Source organism: Tigriopus californicus, chromosome 4, assembly GCF_007210705.1.
Source record: "Tigriopus californicus strain San Diego chromosome 4, Tcal_SD_v2.1, whole genome shotgun sequence".
In the NCBI taxonomy this organism is placed as follows: Eukaryota; Metazoa; Arthropoda; class Copepoda; order Harpacticoida; family Harpacticidae; genus Tigriopus; species Tigriopus californicus.
In genome coordinates, this window is record NC_081443.1 from 9547412 (window position 1) to 9574611 (window position 27200).

Sequence of the window (27200 nt, forward strand, 5' to 3'; positions counted from 1 at the left end):
AATATTGTTATTTGAAGCAAAAGAAAACATCAAATTGAAAAGACCACATGTACGGCCAATGTATGATGTTATAGAGGAAGGCATGACAAAACTAGTATGCAGTTCAAAAATTTGATTCAAAGATTAATTCAATAAACATCAGGCAAGTTCCCCTCTTCTCTGAAGGTAGCTCATGTTGTTCCAATTTTCAAAGGAGGAGATAAGTCACTCCCCAGTAACTACAGGCCAATTTCTCTCACTTCGAATATTGCGAAGGTGTTTGAGAAGATCATGAAGTTCAAACTTGTTGAATTTCTTGATATTCATGAAGTCCTTCCTCCTAGCCAGCATGGGTTCCGAGCACATTTTAACACGGTTACCCAACTGATTGAACATATAGAGCAGGTTATTGAGGGACTGGAGAGCCATGAATCAGTCGATGTAGTTTATCTCGACTTTGCCAAGGCCTTTGACAAGGTAGATCATGGCCTTTTAGTTAACAGGCTCCATGAGATTGGGATCCAAGGCAAGGTTCTCAATTGGCTAAGAAGTTTCATTTGTGGTAGGAAACAATTAGTTAAGGTTGAGGGATCCCTTAGTGACATACATGATGTCAAGTCGGGTGTCCCTCAGGGCTCCATTTTGGGTCCTCTCCTTTTCATTATCTTCATTGCTCCGCTTCAGAAGCTTGGTAGTAGTAATGTCAGTATCTCTTCTTATGCTGATGATACAAAATTGGTAGTTGGTAGGAATGGTCAGGATTCCGGTTGCCTGGCAAAGGTCCTAGACCAAATTTATTCCTGGGTTGCTGCGAGTAACATGGCCTTGAATGGAATGAAATTCCGCTCAATGACCTTTGGGTCGACGCCATTAGACACTCCACTATTAGATGATGAAGGTAAGGACATTGAGCAGGTCTCATCCATGAAGGATTCAGGTGTAGTCCTCCAAGATAATGGAAAGTTCGATGAGCATATCCAGTTGAAAGTTGGTAAGGCTTTTCAAACATGTGGTTGGATATATCGCACGTTTAAGTCCAGAGATAGTGTCACGATGCTAACTCTGTACAAGTCGATTGTTCAGCCGCATCTTGAATATGCCTCTCCCATTTGGGCTCCAATGAGTTCAGCAGGTTTGCAAAAGCTCGAGCAGGTCCAAAGATGTTTTACTAGGAACATTGAAGATATGAGAGAGCTCTAGTATTGGGAGAGGTTAGAAAGGTTGGGATTGTACAGTACTCAGAGAAGGTACGAAAGGTATCTGATATTGTACGTTTTCAAAAGCATTCATGAGCTTTGTCCCAACCCAGGATTTAGGGTCAATTGTAGTGACCGTAGAGGCTTAATGTGCGTTTTGAGAGCACCTTCAAGCCCTCGAGAATCCAGGCTAGTTAAAACAATGAAGTCCAACTCTCTTCTTTCTCGGGCTCCTTCATTGTTCAATTTGCTGCCCTCAAATATTCGTAGGGTTTATGTAGGGGTTGATCCAGTAGCAAGATTTAAGTCAGACTTGGACAAGTTTTTGACTAAAATTCCGGATCAACCTTATATTCAAGGATTAGCCAGATCAGCCAACTCCAATTCGTTGGTCGATCAAATAATATTTATAAATAAAAGTCAAGTAAAATAAATAATCTTCTCGTCTTGAACTGCTGGGATTCCAATCCCGGTAGCGGTAAGGAAGTCCGCACAAAAATAAAATAAAATAAAAACAAAAATAAAAAATATAAAAAAAAGATCAAAAGCACTTGTTTAAATGAAAATGATTAGTGACTTTTTCCTCAAATGTAATAAATTGGGAATTTTTGGTTCAAATCTGATTAATTAGTTGCTTTTCCTTAATAGTTATCATTTGTGCAAATGTCATTGATTTGTTGCTTTTTTGTTCAAATGTAATCCATTAGTTACTTTTTGTTCAAATATCATCAATTTTTTGCTGATACATTCAATCAAAATCACAATTGTTATCAATCCAAATTTTCAATTAGCGTACCATCTTTAACCCTTAATTGATTAAACGAAAGTTTGACACCCTAGCTTCATTGGCCCCGTTAATAAATCAAAATACAGTGTAATATCATGCCGAAATGGGATTCATCTAACAAGGGGATTACTTTTCCTGTTGATTGGCATATGAAAACCTAGGTGTCAAGTTTCCCGATTGCGCCAAAATGACCGCAGTGCAGGAGTGTTCCCTACCCAAACTGTAATCTTTGATATTTTTAATCTTTCCACAGAACACATTATCACACTTCCTTTTACCTTATTGCCTTTTCCTGCTCAAGGTCCGACAACTATTTTTTGTACCCTGGGAAAGGATTTGGTTGACTTGAGCAACAAGATCCATGAATTTCCATTTCTTTCCAGCAAATCAGGGAAATACATTCGGTGGTGTAAACGGGTCAAGTGGATCTACATACCCCAGCAAGAAGAAAATATACGCTTGCAGACTTATGTCAGACATTACTCTTCATTTGTGATTGAATCTGTTCCACCCACTTGATCTTCCTCTGTGGCTTAGTTTTCCCACTTCTTGCACATTGGTCGGGGCTCGAGTTCCCTTTACACTAGGTTGACTTCCGTTCTCTGAACAAGATTGCTTGTGCATTTCGTCGATGTATGCGACATACAACCCAGCAAGTATTAGGCATGTACAATTTGTTAGGATCTGGTGTATTCAGAACAATAGTCAGGGTATCTGGTGCAACCGTGATCCAAATTGTAACACCGAAGGAGATTTTCGGTGTGCACCTCAAATGGATTGATCACACTGAAGTCTCGAGGGAATGCATTTACATGTTTACACGTTATGATGTTGTTTTAGCGAGCTCCGTCGGGAACCCTGGGAGATTCCTGACGAAAGCATAGACTGCTCTTATGTGCTGTATGCACTCGTAGTATGCAAGGGACATTCGATATGAACGTGCCCTCTTGATGTATTGAATATAACTCTCAATAAGAGAAGGTAGCTCTTGTCTTTTTAGCCAAGGTCGATACCCATGATTAGGGTGTACCCGTATATATTTACATACAGATAGAACGTACTTGTTATGGCAGCTTCACAATGGAGCAGGAAACACCCATTTTGATGAATAGAATGGAACATCAGCCAACATCAGGGTGTTCCCACGTCTGACGCGTAACGACTAATCAAAGCACTTCTGGTAGCATGATGTTCAACAATGAATGCCTGGGACTTGTGAACATCTGGACCTCAACCTGCTTCCTGTTTTCGGATTGGTTACTGAAGTCGACGCATGGGAATCCATGACGGAGTCGAGAATTTGCTTGAAGCAATTGACAATGATAGAAAGTTAAGAGGATCATATAGATCCGTCCGGGAGCTTGAGTATCACTACCAAACACATGGCTGACTGACTGACTGATTGAATATGCTCATAAAGAATTAGTGAATGTGGGAAGATTAGGATCAAAATGAACCATGCTCTCAGTCAGTCAAACCATTGCAATGTACATTTGTGGTTTCCAACGACGCTCCATAAAAGTATACCACAATAAACTACGAAGCCCCTATGTCAGGGGTTGAGTCACGGAGAGGGACTTATGCAATAGTGTCCTCAACGCAACTATCATTGGTCCACTCAAGTGCAAAGAGTACATCCATCCGCGGGTGAACTCCTTAGAGAAGAACATGCAAACAAGCCTGCTCATAAAATGTTATCCATGTGGATGTGCTGCTCCCGAGCCCACATCATTGGATGGTCTTCCATAATTTCCCACCTAGGGAGGAACAACATCGACGAGAAATGCCTCTGTTCCTTGTGCCAGAAGCATCGCCCTCTCTCCCCTCTTCATCTTTAGCGTTCGTCCCGTTATCCCAGAGAGTGTCCTCATGTTCTTGCCTGGTCTTGGTTCGTGGAACATGGCTTTCTTCCGGCTCTGTTGCTGCACATAGGAAGGAAAAGATCCCATGTGAAAATTGAAGAAGGTTTAACCGGAGCGCCAACCATACTGCTTCTTGTAGTACCAACATGTGTGTGTGTGTGAGCGAGCGAGAAAGAGAGAGAGAGAGAGAGCGAGGGCAAGGGAACACTCTTGTGGACCATTTCGCCATGGACCATTCATCGTATTGCTTCATGCCCTTTCAGCTGGCCTTGTCCCGTCCAGACCAACTAACTCGATAACCGAGGGACGGGCAACAAGGATTTCTCTTCGTCCCCTTCCTGCCTTGGCGAGTTGAGGTCTGTTCGATGCACTTTCGAGTACGAGTTGGGCACAATCCACGATCCATCCAGATGGTACATCAAAGTCCATCACGCGAAACGCGGATCGGGCTTGCTCATCTTTGTCCCCCCTTGTCCCCCCCCCTTGTCCCTTGTCCGCTCCACCGTACTGCATGTAAGTGAGTTGAGCGGCCTTGTGGTGAAATGGTGAACCTGGCAAGGGGAACAACACTCGGGAGCAAAACTCGGCTGGACGGAGAAAGAGGCGTGTTCTACCGTCTTGAACGAACGAGGTTGCGAACAACGTGAAGGAGAAGGAGGAGAGGATTGAGGAACTACCCTCGGCTTTTCTTCCCTTCCCTCTCTCTCTCTCTCTTCTTTCATGTGTTTAGTGTTGACTCGAAGTTGGTCTACTGTACCAGTCTTGGTGTGGAAGACGATATGCCACTATGAGTGCCCGAGGACCCACTCGTGGTGCGACGACCCTTCGTACTTCATACGTGTGTACGTAGTGTGTGAGATACTTTGGGGTTCTCGCTCTCTCTGACAGACAGCCAGCGGTGGGCAAGTCTTGGGAGTCCGTAAAAGAAGGTCTGTGGTGTAGTAGTTCACAATCAAAGTCAGTTGAAAGTCACACAAACAGCCTTTCCATTTTCTGTCCCTCTCTCTCTCTCTCTCTCTCTCTCTCGTTCTCCGGCTCGTTCCTTCTCCGTGTCTTCTTCGTCTTCTTCCTATTCTCCACCTCTCCGCGGATCGTCTCTCTCGTTCTCTGCCCGTCTCTCTCTCGTTCTCTCGTTCGTTCTCTTGTGCTCTAATATTTGGCCTCAGACTTTATGTTTTCAGTCTGTGTCTCCCTCGTCTCCCGCCCCCTCGCTCGCTCGGAGTAAATGTGAGTGTGTGAGTGTTTGTATCTTTCGTTCCATACATCATTGGATTAAAGTGATCTCGAAAAATGAGAGGCAGGTGAAAATCACTCGATTCCACAAGAGCCTCTCAAGATGTCAGCGGATGATGATGCTTCTACCCTTGGACTGATCCCAGTCAGTGTTCCCGTGTGTGAGTGGTCGCGTTCTGGATCCAGTGAGTCTCGCACACCCCATCATCAGCCATATTCTTGAGCACACCAACCTTGGGCCAGATTTTCCGTCTAACAGTGAGTGATGGTGGTGTTGAAGAAGAAGGTTGGAGGCGCGCTAATCACTCCAACCCTGAGGATCGGGTGAAGTAAATTGTTCCAGGAACAAAGCCAGGAACTCTGGGTTTTGATTGGTCTTCAGAGCATACCAAGATTATTCTCCTCCCCTTCCTAGCGCATTCTCTGATACCTCATGAGATTAGGATGACCACCACTCCCGCTTTACACCACGCCTCTCATGCCTTTCCGAATCCGTATGGCTTGAACACGTCCCATTCCTGCAGCGAGCTCTCCACCACCAAAGCTCTTCATGTATCGCTCGATGACAACCCCAATCTGTTGGTGTACCTCAAGATGGAGAACATTATCGAGCGAATGCAGAAAGAGGAGACGGGCGTGCCGATCCGGACCGTCAAAAGTTTCATGAGCAAAATCCCGAGTGTGTTCACCGGCCAGGACCTAGTCCAATGGCTCCTGAACAACCTTGACCTTACTGACACGGGCGAGGCCCTTATTCTGGCCAACCGCATGGCGGCCTACGGCTACTTCTTCCCCATCGACGACCACGTGTTGGCAGTTAAGAATGACAACACGTACTATCGCTTCCAAACTCCCTACTATTGGCCTTCAAAGAGTTGGGCACCTGAAAACACCGACTACGCCGTGTATCTGTGCAAAAGGACCATGCAGAACAAAGCCAGGTTAGAATTGGCCGACTATGAGGCCGAAAACCTGGCCCGTCTACAAAAGATGTTCAGTCGGAAGTGGGAATACATATTCATGCAGGCCGAGGCCCAGTCCAAAGTGGACAAAAAGCGGGACAAACAGGAACGGAAGATCCTCGATACCCAGGAGCGGGCATTCTGGGACGTATATCGACCTCCTCCAGGATGTGTGAACACCACAGAGTTGGATATCAAGAAAGTGTGCCGTATGAACCAATACAGCACCAATAACCGAACGGACAACCTCAGGTAGGTCGTGGTTCTAGATTGAGTCCGTCCAAAATGGACAGGGCTGTCTGTGTTCTATGGAGGTTTGTGGCGGCCGCAAAAGAAAGTGCTCTTGCCTCGCACCTACTAAAGGCCGCAAATGCACGGACGACCAAACATATGTACAAGTATACATATGCACATGATTGCCAGTATTCAAGATTTGTAGAGCTAAAAACAGTTAATCGATAAATGACCGCGGCTGAAACATGTGGCTGCTCCCCTTTTGTCATCAACTCGACAAGGCCCAGTTGACGTCAATGATTTGAGCTTCTCGAAAAAGGGGAACGTCACACCAATAAAAAAGGGTTTCACGCCTCGCCGGAGACGAAATTCAATAGCAATGCTTCACGCACACACAATGCTTGGCAAGGACTTTACACCCTCAGATGGCCTGCCTCGTGAAATTTGATAAGAACGTTGGCAGTGTGTACTCAGTTAGTTGGAGATATATCATTTCTTATGTGCCCCATAAAATGGAACAACGTTCACGAGTCAGTGTCTTTTTTCAATCTGGCCTTAAATTAGGGGCATTTTGATAGCCTCTTGGCAGAACGAGGAGGCGATAAATATTTAAAACCAGGTATCCGTGCTTCTCTTCTCCTTCCGTTCTTTCTCTGTTCTTTGTTCTCGAAATCTTTTTCTTTGTTTCCTCTCCCAGCTCTTAAGTTGCAAATGTTTGCTTTTGCAAAAGTCTCACGTGGCTAAAATGGGAGTTAAAACAGCCCTTATCCACTCTTTGTCTAAAAATAAAAACTTATTCCTGCTAACCCCTTGACTCGCAAGTTCTTATTTAAAATAGTCTTGGATCATGACGTCCAGATCTGTAAATGGCAAATATCATGAATGATGCAACAAGCTTCCAAAAGTATACTTTTAAGAGAAACCCCTTTTTGCACCCTAGACGTATCAAATTTGCGGCATCACGCTTCCACCTTATTTTCTTCGTTTTTTTAGTTAACCTTATGACTCTCCAGCTCTATGTCTTCATACTCATTTTATCATTTTCGCGTTTTAGATTGATTACAATTGTTTTTTTCGTACATGCAACCTACATTAACGGTCAACCGTACATGAACCTGTGATGATATCGTTACCGACGATAGAAATCTGTGCCCTAAATATACAATGTGTTCGATTCCTACGTCCATACAAGAGTCATGGAATTAGTTTTCTTATTCTTCAGTGACTGTCCGAAACATTTTCAGATGGACTTTATTATATACAATGAATAATCATCAAATCTTAGAAAGTGGCCCTTGAAAAATGGATTCCTTTATAGCCATTATTGAACAAAAAATCCTTCTTTTTATCGAACAATTTTCATCACGAAGACCACATTGTTATTGATCAATTATCGCATTCCAAGATCTAACAGCTCACAACAAAAATATGTGGTTTGGCCGAAAATGGCAGGTCTGGTCACACAAGGGGTCCCCAACCAAATAAGACGGTCTTTTGGCGAAAGTTCTCCCGATTTCATGCATGATAAACGAGGGGAAGATGAATTGCTTTTCACTCTGCCGTACACGGTATGTGTCGAAAAGGCCGTCCCAATTGCTATCTTGAGCGAGATTCGTCCTCTTCGCTTTTCGATCCTTTCAAGTTGCTCACACATCACCCTCCAAGATGAGGAGCATGAGAAGATATGGACTGACAAACTCATTAGATAAAGCCTTCAGCAAAATGAACTCGAGTCTGGATTCTTGCTTCATGCTTTGTAGTGAATATGGGTGTACTGTGTCCTGTGTTATGAATCAATGTTACTAATCAAGATATTTACAATTGAAGGGAGGGCTCTTGCTTAGGTAAAAAGTTTTGTTGCTCAAGACAGTTTATTGTGAAAAAATTTGTTACCTGTCGGGATTGATTTGTTTGAATGATTGTTGATGTGCTTTGAGATTGACTTGTACTTTACTTTAAAGCCGACCCAAAGCTGTCAACTTTAAAGAGTGATTAGAAAACAGTGAGCAATAAGCGAGCATGCTGTTATCAATTAAGATGTAGAGGGTCTGCAACAGATGACGTTTTTAGAGCTAAAAATGAAATCGGACATATCCGTTCCCGAAGATTATAGCAGTGCCATTTAGATCTCTAAAAAATATTTGCGCCTGGGATTAATAGTCCGGTAGAAACCAAAGGTGGGCGTCAAAGTGTTAATTAACAACGTCAACATTTTCCTAAATCATTACCGGACTTGCGTAACTTTTTAAAAAATCTGCTGAAAGTTGGTCGCCACGTTGGGCAATTGAAAAAAAAATAAAAACATTAAATTTTTGTGGTATTTTTGATTTGTTGCCATTGTTTTTTGGGTTTGATTTTCCCATCAACACACTTCGACTGGATGGTCCATATAATTCATTTAGGTCAACGATCTTCCTGCGATTCAAATAATTCACGAAAAAGTTGCATTTCACATTTCGCTTCAGAATATAAGAAATATTTCTTTGGGACCTGTCAATCTCAGAAAGCAAAGCATTCTTGGTTACACAACTTTAAACCATTCCCTTCCGAGCAAAACCTGGAAGGCTCAAAAGCTCTTGGCTAATCTTGTAGATATGCTAATTCCAGAAAATATTACGACTGTGCCAAACCAAGAATCCGTTCAAGAACTTGCAAGAAACACGCTGTGCAACTTTAGAAGGGTGAAATTAAATGGGGATTTTTTAGAATGCATGGTTGAACTTTCAAATACATAGACTAAGCACGTTAGTTTGTCCTTTGATATCTTTGACGAATCGAAGAGTATTGAGTTACGGAAGATATTTCAAATTTTAAATAACATTTTAGAGAGTAAAGCAAGAGGCAAAGAGTGCAAGCATTCAAAACACATGTTCTTGTCTAACAATTCGTAAACAATTTCCGGGTATCTTTCAGGGTGAACAAAATGTTAAGGAGCAATCATTGAGTCCTTTGCTTTATCAAAGATGTTTGTTCTCATACCTCGATTAAGTGCTCCTTCTTCTACGTAAAACGAGAAACAGTCTCGCGTGCCAAAGTTTGGGCTCGTCAAAGATTAAGAGCATGTTTTATGGCCTCACGAAGACCATTACACTAATTAATGAGCACCCTCACAACGGTCAAGGGTTACCAACACAATGCGTTTCATTTGGATTCACTTTGACTTATAGGGTGTCGCGAAAATAATGGGCCACTTCCAATTTCCAGATGTCTTGTCATGCTGAATTAGTCAATGTTGTAAGAAATGAAACAAAGGTGATTATAGAGAACAGATAAGCCGTCGTGATAGCTTTTAAACTGATAAAATTCAGGACCAGCTCTTTTAAATTAAAAGAAAACAGGTCAAAACACATTGAAAACGCTCATTTTGCTCATTGGAGGGCAAAAGCTTTTCAAATGAGATCGAACAAGCTTTTGGAACAACCAGTTATGGCCTGGGCAAGCCTTGGAGATTTTCACGACGTGAAATTCAATTGGCATTCATGAAGGAGGAGGTCCACAAGTTTCTTGTTAGAAATTTTGGACCACTTGAAAAGGAATTGGAAAATAAATGGTCGAAAATTCACACGTGCATCTGGTTGACTCGATGTTTAGGTAGACTGAAAGATGTTACGACCGGAAAATGAGAAAAGATTGAGCAATTACATTAGTTCTTATCATAGCAAATGCAAAATGACTACTCGGATGGTACATTTCTTTTGATACACCCTGTTATTTAAATGTTCGGAGAACATCACATATTACGTAATCTATTTGTGAAAACCTTCTCCCAAACTAATTAAGAAAGTAGCCTCTGAAGTTGAAGTGACCAATGATCTTTCAAAAAACTGGATATCTCGTATGTTGTCTTGGTTTCGCACCAGAAATTGTACAATGAGATTTGACGACAGATTGAAGACTTTCCTTAATGGCTTGCTTAATCGACCTTGATTGCCAAAAGTAAGCTTTGTTCTTCAGAATAATTGGGTTTCCACATGTCATTTCACCTTTGACATTCCTCACCATTTGACACCAGTTGAAACAGGAAATTAAGAAGTTTCGTAATTGGGCCTTTGGTCAAAATAAAGGATTGACGGACAATAAAAGCACCATAAATAAGCTTCTTAAAAGCAAGATTGAGGATTCCACCGAGGGGAAAGCACATTCTGGGAGAAAAAAATACGCAATTTTAGTACTATCTGACATTCATTTTAGGACCTATATTGAAGCAGTAAATTTGATCTTTGACGACAGGAAACCTGCGATGAATCTGTTGAGCTTTCAAATCCTTCAGAATGCAGAATTCAGACTATTTCTAGTCTCAGCTAGATTTTGAAAGCGAGGAAGAGATATCCCAAGGGATTTTCTATTAGATTTCGCCGCAAGAGTTGAGTATCGCTCTAATCACATTGGGATTGCATAAGACATAAAGAAACTGCAATGACACTTTGAACCCAGTCCCATGCTTTGTGGAGTTTGAGCGAGATAAAATTCATTTACGTCTTTTCAAGGAATGCTTTCCCAAAGTTATGGAGTACAAACCGCGTTAATATCATACTGCAGTGGAGTTCACGGCTATTAAAGCCGTTTTAGTGATGAACATGTAGACCTAAAAAGGTGATTTTTTGGCCGAGATATTTTTCTTTTACGAAAAATGCGAAAAAGTTGGAAAAATGCGTTTGTCATATCTTTAAAAGATACATGTGAAGTAGTTGGGTCAGAAGTCTTATCGTCAAAAGCGTATGGAGTCTTTGTATTCTTCAATATATAGCTTAGGAGACAGTAATTTTTTGCGTCCCTTGTTAGTCCATTTCTGGTGTGATTACATGCTCATGCTCGCACCTATCATTCTAGTCACCCCTATATAAACCCAATCTAGTCAGAAATAAACAGTCATCTCAATACGCTCCCAACGAAATCATGACAATTTCTCCACTTATCCGTGTCAAGGTTTAACGATGTCTTTGGAGATTTGGAGATGCGAATATTAAGTCTTACAATTGATCAAAATATTTCCTTGACAAAAATCCATGGCTCGAGCATCGCTAATTGAAAGATAAAGTGACTTACTTGTCTCATTGTTCGTTGTGCTCTGCGGTACTCTCTGTATGTAGTTCCACGGACTTCTCGAAATATGGACTGCGAACGAGCTTCCCGGCAAATCGGCCTGCTCTTGGTCATAGCCACTCTGACTCTAAAGTAAAAAAATAAGAAACGTAGATCTCTTCAATTAACGGTAGGTCAATTTTATATCATTTACATGCAAAGTCGATCGTTTCAAAGTTATGTTTTCAAAAGCTTATGTAGCTGACCAAGAGCAGGCCGAAAATTCAAATTTCAAGTAGTATTACTACATAACTTTGAACATGTCTCCTGAGTTCCCTAAGCATAGGTTTAAGCTCAAACTTGGCTGAGTTCATGTATTCAACAAGATTTTGAGGTCGTATGAAGTGCTTATTTGGAATAAGATGAGCGGTTTAGGAGATATGATATTTTTGCTTCCGTTTGCAGTCCATATCTCTAGAAGTCCGTGGTAGTACATTACATTGGAAATGGTGCAGGGTTGTGCAATGCAGGTGTGCTTTGGCCAGTGTATGTTAAAGCATGTTAGCCCGCTTTATGTTACCCCGATTGTTCAATAAAAAAGAGCATCGATCTTGTTTTGCAGGGATTTGGCTGCGCTCAGGCGGCAACTTCTCGCAGAGGCCTCCAACCTCCGATCTCGAGTAGACAAGTGCACGATACGGGTATCGAAATGTGCAGAGACCTATGTGGAGTACTTCAACCTTCACCGTGAGTACGACGCCTTCCTGGTGGCCACTGAGCCGAGTAATCCGTGGATCTCGGACTCGACCGAATATTGGGAAATGTTCGAAAAGTGCTCCCGTGAACAAGTGGCCGAAAGGCGCATTCGAAGATGGGCCTTCAGTTGCTGGGAGATGCTGAAGGACCCCGTGGGTCACGACCATTTCAAGGCCTTTCTCGAAAAGGAGTACGCCACCGAGAACCTCCTCTTCGTGGAGGCCGTGTGGAAAATGAAGAAACTGGCCCAAAAGGATGTGGCCGAAGAGTGTCAACGAATCTGGAAGCAGTTCCTCGGTCCCGGGGCCGAGATGCTGGTCAACGTGGATTCCAAAACTCATAAAGTGACGGACAATAACATGAACGAGCCGGATCGATGGACGTTTGACGATGCGGCAGCGCATCTCTACTATTTGATGACCAGTGATAGTTACTCCAGATATCTTCGTTCCTCGCATTATAAGGACTTCTTGGAAGGAGCCAAGAAGAAATGTACGAGGAATTTCGCCCTCGCCAAGCTTTCCGGAGCCAAACTGGCCATAACGAACTCAGGCTCATAAGGAAGAGAGTGCGTGTGTGTATTTTGTGTCCATGTGAATTCACCCTCTTGGGAGGGACTGTGTCAAGGGTTGCCGGTCATGGGTGGGTACACTTCGACCAATGCCAATTGACAGCCCACCACTTTCCCATGCCAAGTGGCTGCCCGCCCTCGATGTCGATGTGTCGATTGTGCACAAACAACGTCATGAATGCTGCTGAGATTCGCTATTTGGGAGCCACAATTCACAAGGCGCATCTCAGCTTGAATATCAGACACAAATTAAATACTTACAGACTGATGAGATTACCTTGCTTTTAGACCCGATTTGATCTGGTAGGTTCCAGGCCGCCAATGTCTGTCTCTCCCAGATCCAATGGCAAGCTCCTCTTTTGATGTGCCCGACGAAAACCAATATAAACTTTCAAGGCCAAATTAGGACGGCCAGCCTTGACGAAGAGGATGATGATGACGATGATGATGATGATGATGATNCTCCCCCCTCTTCCCTGTTTCATGCTGATGCCCAAGATCTTTGGATCGTCAAGACCCTTGGCTGAACTGTGACACTAAACGTAAGTACATACTACGCACACGAACCCAACCGATATGATTCCAATCATTCCAACGTTCAATGCTTTCTGTGTCTTTGTCTCTGTACACTGAAGAAGACATTCGTTGTATCGTTCAATCGACCGACCGATCGATGATCTTCACTTTATCTTTTGCCAGCCAAATCACAGCCCATCCAGCCATGTCATCGTCAATATCATCCTCTACTAGTCAATTCTCTCTGGTGAACCTACGGATCGACCCACCTACTTATTCATCTTCCTAATCTCGGGGTTTTCATTAACAATCCTTGTGGCCTTGCTTCAAGTTTGATTTATCACTCGCACTCAAGTCCCCGCGGGATCATTTCTCTTCTTTTTGGTATCTTTTTTTTAACCGTGAAATGCTCGCTAAAAATACGACCTCGAGAAAGGCATTCCATAGCATTTTCCTGCCTCTTCTCTCCTTTTAGAGCTTCAGTATTTCTTTCGGACTTGTTCCATTTGTTTCTCGAGCAACCTCAGAAACTTTCAAGGCCAAATTAGGACGGCCAGCCTTGACGAAGAGGATGATGATGACGATGATGATGATGATGATGATTGTTGACGAAGGGCGAATCCTGTAAAAATTCAGGAGCTAAAAGAACCTGTAGAAAGGCCAAACTTTCAAAGAGACCCACCCACTCAATCAGGATATTATTATCTTTTTTGACGCCAACGACACACTCACCCCAGTCTCATTCATGATTTGTGTTCAACTTTTTTTGATATGTTGAGACAAGAGAATATATTTATTTTACAACTCCGTCCCACCTTCAATTTTGTTCCACCTCCCACACGTCAATTCCGGGATCACTTTGATGGATCTACATACACACACACACATTCCTAGACATGGGTAGGAACGGACCGAACTCTTTTTAGTGGAGTAAACTCTCTCCAGTCTCATGGAGAGTTAGGTGCGCCCAGAGTCAACCCGATTGTCCATAAGTAAGAGTCACCAAAGTGAGTTGAGTTTACATAAGAGAGTGGATTTAATGCTTGGTAATACTCCCTTGGACCTGCTTGGCTTATCTTGCTCAAACAGTTGATCAGATGTAGAGCTAGAGAGTCAGACACGGAGAGCCACCATATACGAACAAACGAACGAACGGACGAGTACGTACAGTAGGCAGAGGGATCTGTCTGCCTGTCTATCCGTCGGAAACGAAAGCTCAACATTGTACAAAGTATCCATACACTACGTAAGTTCCTTAGCTAATGCATACAAAACGAGTCGTGTGTCGAGATCTCTCTGTGTGTCTCTCTCTTTCACTCGCTCGATCCTGCCATTACCTCATAGCTAAGCACTAACCACCAACACCAACCACCAATCTGGCACACGGCCACGTTGGAAAAGCCTCTTGACGGTTCCACATGCGTCTGAAGTGAGTCGAAAAAGGGGGAATACGCAACAACCCTTGGCCCTTAATCTACTCGGGTACACATGCTCTAGGTCTGTCTGTCTGTCTGTGGTCGGCGTTGATTTAGGGACATGGCTCAAGAGTCGGATCTTGTTAAGCGATCTTATCGTGAAGCTTCTTGGAATTTTAATGCAACGCCATGGCATCAAACTGATTAAAACTGGCTGTGCATCTTGTACTGCGCAGAAATTATGTCCTTTTCTGTTCGGTTCTCAAGAGTTGCATAAGCAGTGTTGGAATGTCATTTGACAGGGGAATGAGTCGAAGAATAAGTTGGGAAGAAGCTTTCTCGCCCTGCTCGTCTGCCTGATTGTCAGGTGTATTTCGCTCATCCCCATGCATCGGTCTGGTTTCGTTCAAAATCAGTTTGAAAAGAGTTCGAGACTGAAGAGGAAGTTCCAAGAAATCAGACGCAATGAAAGAAATCCATCAGTTTGTTCTCACCAAACAGAGTAACGAACCATTCGGATTCCGACTCATCGGTGGCAAGGATGAAGGGTTGAGTTTGAAGGTACGTATATCATTGTTATTGTGATTGTCATGTTTTTTCGATAGTTGTAGAACACAAGTATGGCAAGCAATCTGACGAGTTTAAGCGAGATTCCGTTTGGAACCGGCCGATTTTTTCGAGGATTTGTTAGCTCTTCTATTTGATTTGGCCTCGAGGCTCCGAACACACTCGACGATGATTTCCTGTAGAGATCCAGCTTTCTCATTGAACAAGTCGTACCAAGCGACTTTGGTTGGGCAAAAAGCAAATCCAATGTTGTGCTTGGGGTGCCATTGGAACGTGGATCCTCCCAAACCGATCCAGCCCCAAAATCCAGAGCGACCCATTTTGAATTGCTCTTCTAAAACCTCGTCGTCTTGGTAGAATCGGAAGTGATTCATGCCTCCTTGACTGAATTCGGTTCGCACTCCGCCAAAGAAAATGTCCGACTTTATTCGAGTTTGACCATGCATTTTGTTCCACGTGGACCGCCGAAGAATCTGCTCCGAACCCAAGGAACCGTGGTTGGCCATGAAAGCAGCCAATTTGCCCAGACCTTGAGCCGAAGCCAGCACATTAATGCTCGAGAACTCAACTTCTCGAAACTCTTGGTGGTTGACAAGGCTCAAACTGACATTGGGAAAGCCTTCTCCGTGTTCGTCTTGGCAAAACCTGTTCCTCCACAACATGCCAAAGAAGAACTGAAAGTCTCGTAGCCTCAATCGGTCTACCTTCTTCATCAAGGCGGTATAGCCAACCATGGCATTCTTGCTGAACTTCAACAACTCAAGGATGGAGGGCACTTGGCGGGCTCTCTCATAGAGGAACGAGGGTGTCCAAGCCATCCCTATCACCTTGAATGGATTAGGCACCTCCAGGTCCCAAGTATTGGCCCGGACTTGTTCATCCTTGGAACCGCAATGAATATCCAGGCCCAATTGGACAAACAGCTCGTCATGAATAAACTGGCCAATGGTGCGTTTCAATGGGTCCACCCGCCGAATCAGCTCACTCACGATCAAGCCATAGGTCATGCCATGGTATTCTCGGAGAGCCCCGTCACCCCGGGAATTGGCATCGGGGTAGGTGAGGGCCTCAGATTCAAACACTTGTCCCACGCGATTCTGGCGTATGTTCTCCACTCGGAAATCTGACGTCTGGAACACTTGCTTCGGATTTGTCAGTCCAAGGTCATGGCGTAATAGATCGGCAACGGTGGCCGTTTCTTTTTCGACATCCTTCGATGCACTTTGGGACGCCTCGGCAACAGTTTGGGAAAACTCGGGCCAATGGTCAACAATCCGATCCTCGTACCTGATGAATCCTTTGTCCACGAGCATTCCCAAGCAGATCGCAGTGATCGTCTTGGACGTGCTGAATGAGACGGTCAAAGCATTCGAATCATACGCTCTTCCCGCTTCATTCGTTCGTTCCGGTCCATCCACCCCCCAGAGATCGATGACCTTTTTGTCTTTCCAGTACACGACCAAGGCAGCCTTACTGTCTCGACCTACTCGGAAATTCTCCTCGAAGGCCTCTCGAACTGGCTCAAATCCTGGTTGGACGAAGCCTTGGATAACATAAGGCAATGGAGGCGAAGTGGTGGTGTTGTTGCTGGAGGAGGAGGAAGAGGAGGAGCAGGAGGTCGTCATGTTGACTCACTGTTACTGTGCATTTCTAACTGACATCCACTCCAAGTGAAGAGCAAACGTCGTAAGCGAATCCTTAGATAAGCTGAGTTGGACTTTGAGATTTCATCAGATCCATTTGTTCACAATTGTCTAAGTAGTGCGAGAAGAAACTCAAGAACACGTTAGCCCTGAAAGGGTACGTTACTCAGACAAGGAGGAGGAGGAGGAGGAGGAGGAGGAGGAGGAGTACAATCTGGATATCAGTGATTCATCCTTGAGCACAATGCGTCTTACGTACAAATACGAAGAGCCTCTGCATTATAATGACAGCTCGTTGTTCCGTTGTTCCCTGAATCAAAGGAGGAATCTGAGAAATGTAGTGGGGAAGAAGGAGGTTGAAATGCATTGCTGTGGTAAAGACAAGCAAACCACTTGCTATGCTAATTCATGAGCCTCGTTTCGGCTTCAGGACGAACTCTTTCCGCGAGGAATAATGGCAAAGTTTGAAGGCAGGAAATGGAACACAATGCGCCGCAAGCTACTTAGGTATAGTACACAAACGAGGATTACACGGTCACTGTATTGTTCTACGAAGGTAACCCGCTGTCCTTACAAGTACTTTATTAGACAAGCTATTTCATGACGTCAGTATGAAACAATTAAAACAGGTTCTCGTTGACATGGTGATGAAAATCAAACGAACTCATGCATCGCTCAAGGTCAAGTTTTTACGTTCAAGAATTCCATGGGAGAGATAGAAGCACCACGTTATCGAACCTTTTGGTTTCAAGGCTATGCCCTCCCTGTGAAGCTAGGAAGCTACTCTCATATCTCTTATCGCTTAATTGATATACAAGCGATCTTAAGTAATAGCTCAAATAAAGCTAGAAGCTAACCTGGGGACATGAGGGATGTTCCACCCAATCCATATCCAGAGAGTGCTTAGAGAGTGTTCGTTCACATGTACTAGATAACTCCCTTGATGACAAAGTTAATGTATCTAGGCAAACAAGCTTAAGCACTCCATCCAGTACCACCCACTTTGGTCCCAATATGATTGTTTGCATGCCCCAACTTTTCCAGATTGAGAAGATTGTGGTCGGATCTGCAGCTACTGATGCAGGCCTAAAAGTTCGAGACTTCCTCGTCAGTGTCCAGGGGCAAAAAGTTCTGGAAATGACCCATCACCAAGTGGTGCAGCTCATAAGAAATGCGGGGAACTCGCTTAATCTCGACATTGAGAGGTTCGTATATCTGTTACGCATGGGAGGCCCATCCATCTTTTGTTTATACGATGGAGTACCAAATACTTTGGTCGACGTTCCATCTTATCACGAGAAGCCATGCCTTGTTCCACTTCTTGACCACAGACTTGGAGCTGTTCCCAAATGCCTCTAAAATACCAATATAATATCCAAAACCTTTATTGGGGAGTAGGAAATCCGGAGGATCAATTGGTTTTTGTCTTGCTGAATGACTTCAGATACTACATTGGATGTTGCGTCCCAAGTGGTTCCAATTGAATAGCATTTGCACCATGTATTTTCCACATTCTTTCTACCTTATAAAGTGTTTTATCACAGGATCTAATTGGTGGGCAATTTTGTTTTTTTTGCACTTTTTATTTTGAAGTTTTTCTAATATTATCCGTCCAATGTGGATTTACTTTAACCATATGCAGTTCAATTTTTAACTTCACTGGAAATAGATCTGCAAGGCGCTCTAACAAGGGTAAACAATGTAAAATCCAAAAATAGATGAAATCATTTTAATTTCACTTCAACATAGATGCTCTGTTTTTTATTTGATTTATATATTTCGTGTCGGCTGGAGCCTGGCTTTAATCTAATGCAACTTGGGAGTCCCATATTTGCCGTAGTTAATCTCAACATGAGGTCGAAAATTGGACTAAGACATTAGAAAATTGGATGCGGTTGGCATTAGGTAACTTTGTTGGATATGAATGATATTGAAAAGGTGAACTTTTAATTAACACAGAAATTACAATTGGGTTGGTTTATTCATAGACTTCTACAGATGTGGATTGTGAACGGAAGCAAACGTTTTTTATCCCTTGAACTATTATTTTTATTTAAGACTTGCAGTTCATCAGATCAATAGATCCTATTGCAGGTATGAACTTTGCTTGTCCAATTTTGAGCCAAAACCCACGCTTAAGGTCGTCAGGAAATCTTACCAAAGTTATGTAGTAATCACATCATAAAATTTGAATTTGCCGCCACCCCTTGGTGCATTACCTAAGGCTTTAACAACATAAATTTGAAACAAACCACTCTACCAGTGAATGATATAAAAATGACCTGTCTTCAATTGAAGAGATGTACATTTCTTATCGTTTTTTCTTATTCCAAAAACTGCCTCAGAGTCGTTATGACCAAGAGCAGGTTCTTGGTTCATACATGGTTGAGAGGTGATCCTTTGGTAAAGGATGCAATACCATGTAGTTAAGCTAGAAATAAGTCTGGAGTTCTCGAACAATATTCATTCAGTTCAACATTGTAGCATCCTGGTAAACTAGGCGCATTTTTCATCATATCGATGACGACCTTCGTAGCTTTAATAACCTTCTCATCGCCCATCTACGACCTTTTCAAACGCATTCTTAACTTCCAATCAGTAAATGAAAGTACTTGAGGCACACGCTTGGATGGCTCGATATGAGCTTGAATTCTAATTCGAACTTGCACCAATGAACACTCCATATAAATCAACATATCTAGTAGTCCTGGGGCGAGTCCGGCAAAAGTCGAACTCGTACGAGTCCTCTGTATTTTTTTGTTTTTTTTTTTGCCGGACTCGCCGAGTCTTTTCGTAGAGTCAGGTCAAGCAAAAAGACTCGTCTTGCGAAATTAAAGTAAAAAAACAACAATAATTCTTTTTGACTAGTCCGGACTCGAGTCCGGACTCGCCCCTAGCACTAATATTTGAGGTAAATGGGGTCACCCAGGACTACATCTCTCTAGCGCTCTTTGACTTCACATGTTGGCTTTAAGTAGAGAAAGAGATTAAAGGTGGATGGAAATCAAATTGTTTCAATTCATAGATATTGAATGTGACCCAATAGTTAACGCCATTGGTTTGCTTGTCATTGAACTAAGGGGAGAAATAATGTAGTTTTGATACACTTTTTGCAAAATGGATTGCAAGAGCTATTTGTGTTTTCAGAACAAAAACGACCTGAATGATTGATTTCCATCGAAGCCAATCTCGCTTTTGTTGCCCTCACTCTCAGTTTTATGCATTCTTCGAAGTACATAAATTGTGTACAATGGCTGAGGAAAATCTCAAAAAACAATTTTGTGAGGCAAAACAAGACAATTTGTCAAGTCCTTACCAATCAATAGACGAAATAGTTCAAACTCTTTTCGTTCTCATTCAAGTGAAATCAGCGCTCAATATGCCAACAATTAGAATCCAATGAGTGAGTGTCAAGTCTAGCAAGCCAATGGCAATCCTTTGCCAGATCTCAGATGACGGTTGGCAACGAAAATATCGAAAGCCATGAACGTTGGTGCCAATCCAACATCGAGTTGCTGACAAGTACATTTTAAGTTATTTCACGGACCCGAGTAATTCCAGACACCAGACAGCCAGGACGCTCATACGAGTACATACATAGAGTGTTGCACTTTTGTCCAGAATTTCCAATTGAGGGCATATTGAATTTCAGCTAAGTGCAGTAGCAATAGATCACGATTCTCTAAACAACAAGCCGATCCTTTTTTGTCATTGAGGAAATGCAGTTAAGGGTTCATACCCACCCCAAAACCTATTCAAAAGCACCATGAGAGCATTGATCTTAAATATTGCTGATTTGTTTAGCTAATTCAATGGATTATTTGCATTTGCCATGTAGCTCGTAAATGTCTCCGTTGACAAATAAGACAGCTTTTTTTTATGAGAATGAGCCCGCTACCAGAATTTTGATCTAAACAACAAGTGCATTTCAAAATTGTCTGGAAGACGAATAATCGGATGAGAAAGTGATCCACAGATGGCACCACTCGCACCTTCACTGTCAACCATCCAAGGCTGACTCAACATGGTTCGATAGAATCCCGAATAGGATATCAATCATGGTTGTTTCACTCTGGAACATGCAAAGGGCTTTCTGGTTGTAGGGTTTCCAAGTGGAACGACTTGCGATGTTGACTTCCAAGAGGCTGTTTCTCACTGCTGTGGTCTTGTGGCGGCAACTTGAATGCACAATTGGCGTGTTCCACAAAGCTACGACTATTTAAAATACTTACATGCGCACACACAGTTCCTGGAGTGTGTGTGTGCTATTTTTGGACGCATGTCATGGTGACGTGCTTGAAATATTCAAGTGAACAACATTAATTCTACGTATATGTCAAGCTCCGAGCTTTCACTTAAGAGTGGATGTGGAACATTGGAACAGTTTTCGAGGGCGTTGTGAAATCAACGGAAAATCTTATTGGGAGTCGGATTTAGAGGCTCCTTGAAGAGTTCTACTTCCATGCAATGATGGACTTTCAATATGAAGTTGAATGAAATACTGGAATGTGAACAAAAATTGGAGCACTTTGGAACAAAAAATCCCCCTTTTGTGGTTAGCTACTCACACCAATGTGGAGCGTTCTGAGATTGGCCTTTTTGATTGATTTTTGCCTTTTTGAAATGTCACATCTCACAAATTATAATCAAATAACAATATGAAAAGCTTTCATTTGGCATTTGATACGTCATAGTTGGCCAAAATTCTCAAAGTAGTAGTTTTTACGTCGTCATTTTTGACATACTTGGAGTTTCCTAGCAAAAGAACACCCTATTGATTTTTTCCTGGCAAACTGAGCAAATAAAGTTTGATCAATAAAATCCAGCGCCCATTTTGTAATCAAACCTCCCATTCCGTTCAGCCTCACTTATTGTCAAGTGCAACCTTGATCCCACCTACTCGTGCATATCCAAAATAATGGTTTTTTAATTATAAAAGCGAACTTTTCCAGGGGCGATCATATTGTCCCAAATTTCGAGGAGATCTGGCCATCTGGCAAATTGGCCAAGCAAAATCAGGAGTGCGATCCTGACACGGGCATCAATTACGTTTTGAGTGCGATGCAAGAAGGTGTTCCAGGATCAAGGGACGAGATGTTTACTACAGTGGGCAAGCCTAAGGTGCGTGTCGTTAATCTTTATTCCATTTGTGTATTTGTTTCTGGGGACTCATGCATTGATTGGTTGACTTGTCTCTTTAGATTGAATGTCATCAGTACGACAATCCCATCAATTGCTATTCCGAGCAAGTGATCAAGGAGATGGGCGACAAAGGAAACTGGCAAATGGCTGCAGACCAAGAGATCCTCCATGAGAACAAAGCTCATGGAAAGCTCATCTTGGGAGCCCACTAATTACAGAAACGGAGAGGTTATATTACATATACAATGATTAATCCATGTCATTTCTTGAAAATTTATTGAGTTCCGTCCATTCATTCTTCAAAGCAGTCTTTAAGCAGGGCAGGGCGATGTTAATGTAAGTCTTGACAACGTTACTGTATAACATGTTATTTTTGACCTTAATTGACAAATTGACTCTAAATGTTCCAATACAAGCACATGAACACGATTTGCGGAGATTATTAAAGATTATCAAGATGTTTGTTGTTTTGCTCCTTTAGACTCATAGACCTTTTCATTGGGCGGAAGTAGCGCCCTCTGCTTCGTCTAGGTGCGGACACCAAAACGTAGAAACGAAAGACTATGCCCTAAGATGCCAGGCTTTATCAAGATAATATTGCTAAATAATTTAAGCATTTCCACAACCAACTCTTCCTGGAAATATTTTAAGTCCTACAAGTGGTAAAATTCCCAGCATTTTGTGTGCTTTGAAAAATTAATTGTGAAAGAATTCAAAACCTATACCTATGGTAAATTTGCTTTTATCTTACCTAAAGAACAAATAGTCCCTCAAGCAACGAAATGTTACCTAATTTCATGTCTACCCAAAAGATAGGAGGCAACAGTTTCCTTTTGAGCAAACTTTAACAAAAGTCATTTATTTAGTGTCATAGAAGAAACCTGTTGAAAATTCGAGCTAAGTGATTCGATATTCGCGATCATTTGTGGCTATTAAACACGTTTCTAGAAATACTTTTAAATGTTTCTACACAGTAAATCTGATACAATTTGAATTAATTATTCTCTCTAGGGGAGTGTTTGCCAATTCATATCAGTCGTGGAATATCTTGAAACTGTCTATCACATATTTTAACCATAACAGTACTTGTTTTTTTGCCAACAAAGTAAAGGTTATATTGCCAGAGTCCTAAACTACGCTCTGACCTCTTCAAGGTGGTTTTTCCGCACCTGGCCGAGGTAAAGCGAGCTTTTCATCGAACCAGAAGACTCTACACGTGAAACGATTTTGGGATGAGAGTGCAGAACGAAAAATTCTTATTTTTAACTGCACAAGTTCCGGTTAGTGTCGGATAAAGAGATAACATTTGCATACGTAATGAATGTTAATAAGCTCGTCAGGTTATCAGACAAATAGACTGTTTTTGTGTTTGGATGTAACAAACTGATGTTACACCTAGAGCCACTATATTAGAAGAGTACGCGCATGAGATTTTTGGTCCCAAAACGTCATTTCCATTGTACTGTGGTTCTTCAGTTCACCCCCAAGGCGTCTTTTCCTGTGTTATGTATTTACTTCATTATTGTTGAACTCCGCAAGAAAATAAATCGGGTGCAAGATTTTTTTAATTTTATAGTCTCTACGACCGTAAAATATAATAATTTAGATGATCCGGAAGGTTCAGATTCACAATTGATGCAACCTTACCCTGGATTGGCAAAAGTGATGCGTACATTTTGTTAAACTACCATTTGGCAAGCTTCAACTTAAGGTAGAGGTAAGTGTAATTTCATTCATATTCATTTCCTTCGTTTAAAAATGTCAACTTTAATGGAATTGATAGTGGAGTAAAAATTGAAAGTGTTGTTGAAAACATCAAATAACAAGAATGTTGGCATTCAAAAACATGCACCGATACGAACTTGGCATTCCTGAATGGGTGGACACAAACTTCTTTACTAAATTCCAACGCGCCTTCAGGCATACATTATGCGTCAGACCAGGGAGGTAACATTAGGTTAAATCAGGTCGAGTTTGATTACATATTTGAATCAATACTCGAAAACTTTGTTTGATGAATAAATGTAGACAAGTAAGCCAAAAAAAGATAACACAAATGTAATGAAAATAGGCTCCACTTGTACCTAAAATCTTTCAGCATCATCATTATAAACAGCTTACAAAACTATATACAGTCACCCTTCAGAATCGCCGTTTCCGGCTCATGAGCATTGAACTTAGAAACCTTTGACTTGCCTTCAGGATTGCCAAAGTGAACTTCAAACATGGCCCAATTCATCTCAGAAAAAGGCGATGAAAAAATCATTCCATTGACTCAACAACACGCACACAAAAATATTTCGGTGAAAAAAATGAGTTTCTTACTCCATCTTAGAATTAGAAACTAAGTCTTGGCATTTGCTATGACAAATGTTGTAGGCGCACATTTTGGCATCCCTGTGAACACAGCCGGAAGCAGGGTTGCGTTATCAGAGATTGTCAACCTTCCGGCACGACTAATTTGTCATTTTAAAGGCCTTAAAGATGATAGATTTTTTAAAAAAATGCACACAATTCATTTTCTTGCTACGTTTTAGAACAATGAAGTAAATACATAACACAGGAAAAGCCGCCTTGGGGGTGAACTGAAGAACCACAGTACAATGGAAACGACGTTTTGGGACCAAAAATCTCATGCGCGTACTCTTCTATTATAGTGGCTCTAGTTACACCGAGATTGACAATGAACAAGATGTTCTGTTCCTGTTTGAAAAGGTTTCGTGACTTCAAAAAGAAACAACCGTTGCTATTTCTTTTCGCAACGGCAAGCCAGGGTATCGAATATTATTACAATATTATTCATATACTTTTGAAGCTGTGACCGCGCATTGCATTAAGAGAGTAATATCAAGTTCTCATTAATTCATTGAGAGACCACAGTTTTCTAGGAATTTGTCCTCACTTAGAGGTGGAAAACCACATATTATCTTGATTAACGGATTAATACAATTGATTAGTCTTTAAGCCAAGGGGACTTGCTTGATTTTTGATTAACTTACTCCTTGTTCTCTCGCTTTTAAGCGATTCATGATTGACCTACTTCTTTAAGTTTCTGGACTCATGGCTATCGTTCTCTGCCTTATGAGCTTTTTGTTCATCCAGTGCACAAAAGGAATTGTTTTCGACTGGATAAAATTGCCAGAACTTCGCCCTGAAGAGTTGAGATAGGACAAAAACACTTTACAATAAAACCATTCCTTCCTCAATAACATTGCCATTGGTATCAGTACGTAGCTAAAAATGAAATTCTCGATGTTGGCTGTCTTAGAAACTCTAACTGACGGTTCATTACCTTATTAAAAAAATAATTTTAAAGCGTTTCAAGTCACAAAAGAACGAATATTATGTGATGTTCATCCGCCCAAATTGTCAGAACAGTTCCTTTTCTAAGAATTCCTTGATAATGAATTATTGCAGTAGTTTTGGATTAAAACCCTCGCTCCGCAATTTAATGCACAGCATGTTCGAACTCAGAGAATATTACTCCCTTCCAAAGGGTCTGATCAAGAAGTCAATGCCCTTCAACAAACGAGCATTTTTCGTTTTGCGGTTGACATGCAATTGCATTTTGTTCCCGACGTCAACAAAAAGGACCCATGAATCATGGGCAAAAATGATAGCTCCCTTCGCCTCAATTTCAGGCCTTTGTTAAAGGAGGCCAACAAATAGCAAATATCGGCCTTTGTCGAGACGACAAAGAATCTAGGTCAATCTGCTCAGGTCATGAGAAGTCGCGGTAGAGCGAGGAAATGAACAAGTTCTCTTGAGAGTTTTCTCACCCATATTACGTTATGAGAGTGAATCATGTGCAACTGAGTTATTCGGTTCAATTAACGATATTTCTCGCTAAAGATCCTCTTTAGCTTGTGAGCAGTTCTCAAAATTAGGTCACCATGAGACTTTGTCGACGGGTTAATCGCTCATTTTTTGATGAATGTACCAATTTGCGGCGACGAAACATAATTTGCCAAACTACGAACTGCCAGGCCCTTCTCGACTTAGTTCCACTTGTGATAGACCGAGTATAAGAGTCGGGTTAGTAATGGCCAAAGCCATAAACTCTCAGACAAAAAGTAAATTAGCCCCTCTATTTAACAGCTATTCGGCTGGCTTAAAGCAAGTTTGATATTGATTCTTTCTCCCCCTTCTGTTCCTCCCCTTGACAGGATGTCCGATTGTCCCGTGTTGTGTCTATTTTTCAGGTGCCTCTCATTCAAAGAGATGGTTAGAGGTGCCACAGCAAATGAAATGGGAAAGTAGGACCCACTCTATTCTTCGTATCCTCCCCAAAATGCATGCATTTTTTTCTTTAGTTAGTTGATTCTATTTTTCACGAAAGACAAGAAGGAATTCTAAAGTGAAGACAAAAAAAACAAGTGTTTTCTTTTGTTTTTGCTTCATGGGCTTTTCTAAACGTTGCAGGAAATGTAATCCCAAGTACTAACAAATTGAAACATGATATTTCATCTTTTTCTCATTTGTTAATGTTTTTTTGTTGTTTTATATGAGCAGATCTGGTTAGCCCTTGTATGTAGGGTTGATCTGGAAGGCTAGCTGAAATTTGTCCATGTCTGACTTGAAACAAGCTGCCATATTAACGACGCCTACGAATATCAGAGGGAAGTGAATCAAACAATAAAAGCGCCCGAGCAAGACGAGCGGTGGACTTCATGGTTTGAACTAGCCTGGATTCAAGAGGGCTTAAATGTGCTTTCAAAAGGCACATTGAGCCTCTACGGTCACTAGAATTGACATGTTTTTGTTTCAAGAATAAGTTCGTGGACAAAAAGGAGCCCAAGGCCAAACTTGGGAAATAACAAGGATTAAGACCAATGGTGTATTTCTATGGAAAATGAAAAGTTGATGTTGTTTTCTTTTAGGTTTTATATTATGCTTTACTTTAGTTGCAAACACTTCACATTCTGTGTAATTGTCTTAAGTATAAAGTGGTGCTAGGCGGAACATATATCTTTTTAAAGCAAGCAAATTTTAATCATTGAAAGAGAAGATCAGTTGGCTTATAACTGTGTATAGTACTGTAAATATGATACACAAGGTTGGGGTTACTGGATGAATTCTGGGAGACATTTTCCGCTTTTTGAACTATCTTTGAATCAGTCACTTTACACAACGAATTTTCTGTCAGGAAACAAAAATATTGTTCTTCATGTCGGAATCCTCAACGTTCTAGCCATCTCTGTGGCCTTTTTTCACCCTCAATAGCGATAAATGAGCTTTCAGGGCTTCAGAGGGGTGCAATGTCATGCAACACCGGTTATCCATAGGGAAACACCTTGGACAAAAAACCAACTGCC

The 27200-nt window shown here is 41.8% G+C and overlaps 3 protein-coding genes across 4 annotated transcripts; 2 read left to right on the forward strand and 1 right to left on the reverse strand.

Annotated features, from left to right (window-relative positions):
- The first annotated feature begins 4531 nt into the window (after nt 1-4531).
- LOC131879763 (regulator of G-protein signaling 7-like) lies at nt 4532-12984 on the forward strand. Of its 2 annotated transcripts, XM_059226173.1 has the most exons (3): nt 4532-4753; nt 4991-6271; nt 11898-12984. In XM_059226173.1, exons 2-3 carry the CDS (start codon nt 5502-5504, stop codon nt 12589-12591), a joined length of 1464 nt encoding a protein of 487 aa, XP_059082156.1. In that variant the 5' UTR covers nt 4532-4753; nt 4991-5501; the 3' UTR covers nt 12592-12984. The 2 variants fall into 2 exon arrangements, with proteins under 2 accessions (XP_059082156.1, XP_059082155.1); XM_059226172.1 differs by lacking the exon at nt 4532-4753 and having other exon boundaries at nt 4811-6271.
- Nucleotides 12985-14692: 1708 nt separating this feature from the next.
- LOC131879762 (uncharacterized) lies at nt 14693-16902 on the reverse strand. Its single transcript, XM_059226171.1, has one exon. The coding sequence runs from the start codon at nt 16723-16725 to the stop codon at nt 15175-15177; it is 1551 nt and encodes a 516-aa protein (XP_059082154.1). The 5' UTR covers nt 16726-16902; the 3' UTR covers nt 14693-15174.
- On the forward strand, nt 14856-22345 carry LOC131879766 (PDZ and LIM domain protein 1-like). Its single transcript, XM_059226178.1, has 4 exons — nt 14856-15094; nt 17788-17948; nt 21696-21864; nt 21945-22345. Exons 1-4 carry the CDS (start codon nt 14999-15001, stop codon nt 22095-22097), a joined length of 579 nt encoding a protein of 192 aa, XP_059082161.1. The 5' UTR covers nt 14856-14998; the 3' UTR covers nt 22098-22345.
- The last annotated feature ends 4855 nt before the right edge of the window (nt 22346-27200 follow it).